Raw genomic sequence first — 2,470 nt, 5'->3', positions numbered from 1 at the left:
TTAGTAATTAATAAATAAAAATTCACAGACAAAAACTCAAATTGGAATTTACTACAAAAATACGCATACACAAATTTATAATAGAATAATGACATTCTAATAAATATGTGAATAATCAAATGTTAATATTTATATTAAAATTACTTCAACAACAGACATATTCAATATAGAACAATAACATAAATATAATGTTTTTATGTTTTCACACTATTTATTGTGGGCATTGCCACGAGATGCTGATCAGTTCAGGGGTTTCACACCTAAATAACAGTGTAATTTTAACCAAGTCAAACTTAAAAAAATGTGCATTCCGCATCATCCTAATTTGTTTAATATTAATCATGGATCAACAAATTAATCACATTACAATTAAATAATATTAGTGATATAAAATCACTAACAATGTAGGGTAATACAGAGAGTTGGTATCACGTTAATTAATACAGTGATGTATACAAACGGGTTTTGTGGTTTGGGATATTATATGGTTTATATCTTTTTCTTTTTCTTTTTAATTTGAATAATCCTATGGTCTGATTTGGTTTCGTTTCCATTTGATTTTAAAGAGATTATTGGAACGGGACATTTCGTAGATATCATTTTCCCGGCAAGCAGATTTGCAAATTTATTGTGGAGAATAAGACGAGGTAACGAGTTGATGGTGGGAATGGTGACCGAGGTAGTTGTGAGTGAGTAAAGTTCAGATCGGAATTGTCAAAAACAAAAGACCATAGAACGGTTCCAGAGATGGTTTTCGGAGACTAATAGTATTCATTAATTGGGAGTTAAATAAACGGATGGGGTGAGCCCATTTAAACTTTGAAGATTATAAATTATATTATAAACAAGTAATAAAGTGATTAAAAACAAATAAATAATATACTATAGTTATTTAGTACTTCATCTGTATCAAAATTATTGTCCACGTTTTACTTTTTAAGTCCTTTTTGTTCAATTTTGACCTCAAATATTTTACTTTTTGTTATATGATTTTTTATGCAAGATATATGAATAGATGGTTTTTTAAATATATTTTCATTATTATAAGTTTCATCAAAAATTATATAACACAAATAAAGTTATTTATGGTTAAAATTGACTTGAAAAGACTTCACAAATCAAACGTGCACAATAATTTTGAGACAAATAGAATATCTTTTTTGGAACCGACAAATATATTATAGAGGCTGCACTAGCAAGATGCTAGTGAAGCGAAATAGTACAAAATAATTAGTTTTGACAAGATAACACCTACGTACTCTTATCCGCATTTTAGCGGATTGTTACACCATAAATTCCAATCCAAGAAACCTTTTTTGATTTTATCTTTTATCCAAATACCGATTTGATATTATCCATTATCTTCGCCAGTTGACTTCTAATGTTTCTGAAAATTCTTTCGTTTCTTGCCTTCCATAGGCACCAAATTAAATTGTCCCATATTTTATAGCTTCGGCAACTTTCTTTTCCTTTGGGCAGTTTCCCCATCTTCTGTCCTTTGTCAGCAGCTCCTGGACTGTAGTACACTCCAGAATGGAATTTGATATACCACACCATTGTTCCACCGTTAACCACACTTCTTTCACCAACCGGCACTCTATAAGCAAGTGATCCGTCGTCTCATCATTTACTTGGCACACATCACAAGTAATGGTGTTAACTGGAACCCCTCTTTTGATTAGCGCAACCAGTGATGAGATTCGGTTTTGTTTTGCCCTCCATACGAAATACACAACCTTTTTTGGAACCGCGTTAGACCATGTGAATTCACCATCGGGTATCGGGTGGGTTGCCCGATCGAGCCTTGTTCTTAATAGTGCTACAGATAATTCCCCATCTTCTTGAAAATTAGATATCCATCTGACATTTGAGCTCGCCATCTTCATTACTTCTCGTGTCGTCAAGCCTAATTTCTCCATTGCATTAATGATTTAGCAATGTTCGACCAAACAACACTTGACGACGCCTTTGCAAAGCAATAATTAAGATTATTCCCAAGTTTATGTATGGCCGTGACTATGCGGACCCATAGGTGTGACAAATAGAGTATCTATATGGAACAAAACCAAAATAAAAACGAAACGCAATAACAAATCCAATTTAAAAAAGAAAAGGTTATCACCAAACGTCTAGACAACCCAGACCACAAAGACCATTCTAGCAACTTACGTTTAATATAAAAATATAATATTTTTCAGAAAAATGTAAGTATAACTTGCTTAGTGTTTACTGCTAAGACAAATATATAAGATACCACTCGTGAAATTAACCCCAACTCGAAGTTCCACATGGTCCATGATACGAAAGGAATGAAAGTATAACAGGAGCACTTGTTCCCAAGCACCGTAATCCAAAGGTACCAAGTAATATAACCATCGAAGACGGAAGATAAACTCTGTGAATGATTAATTGCTTCATATAGTCCTCGGGGTGTGAGAATCAAAATAAATAAATTGCAATCTTTCTTACG

General features: G+C 32.7%; 1 protein-coding gene across 1 annotated transcript; it reads right to left on the bottom strand.

Annotated features, from left to right (window-relative positions):
* Positions 1–1,427: 1,427 nt before the first annotated feature.
* On the bottom strand, positions 1,428–1,919 carry LOC145002203 (uncharacterized). The gene has a single exon (XM_078961496.1). The coding sequence runs from the start codon at positions 1,917–1,919 to the stop codon at positions 1,428–1,430; it is 492 nt and encodes a 163-aa protein (XP_078817622.1).
* Positions 1,920–2,470: the final 551 nt, after the last annotated feature.

This window comes from Lactuca saligna, chromosome 1, assembly GCF_052625555.1.
Source record: "Lactuca saligna cultivar CGN05327 chromosome 1, ASM5262555v1, whole genome shotgun sequence".
NCBI classification, from domain to species: Eukaryota; Viridiplantae; Streptophyta; class Magnoliopsida; order Asterales; family Asteraceae; genus Lactuca; species Lactuca saligna.
Note: the sequence above shows the minus strand (reverse complement) of the source record. Positions and strands in the feature narration are given on the sequence as shown.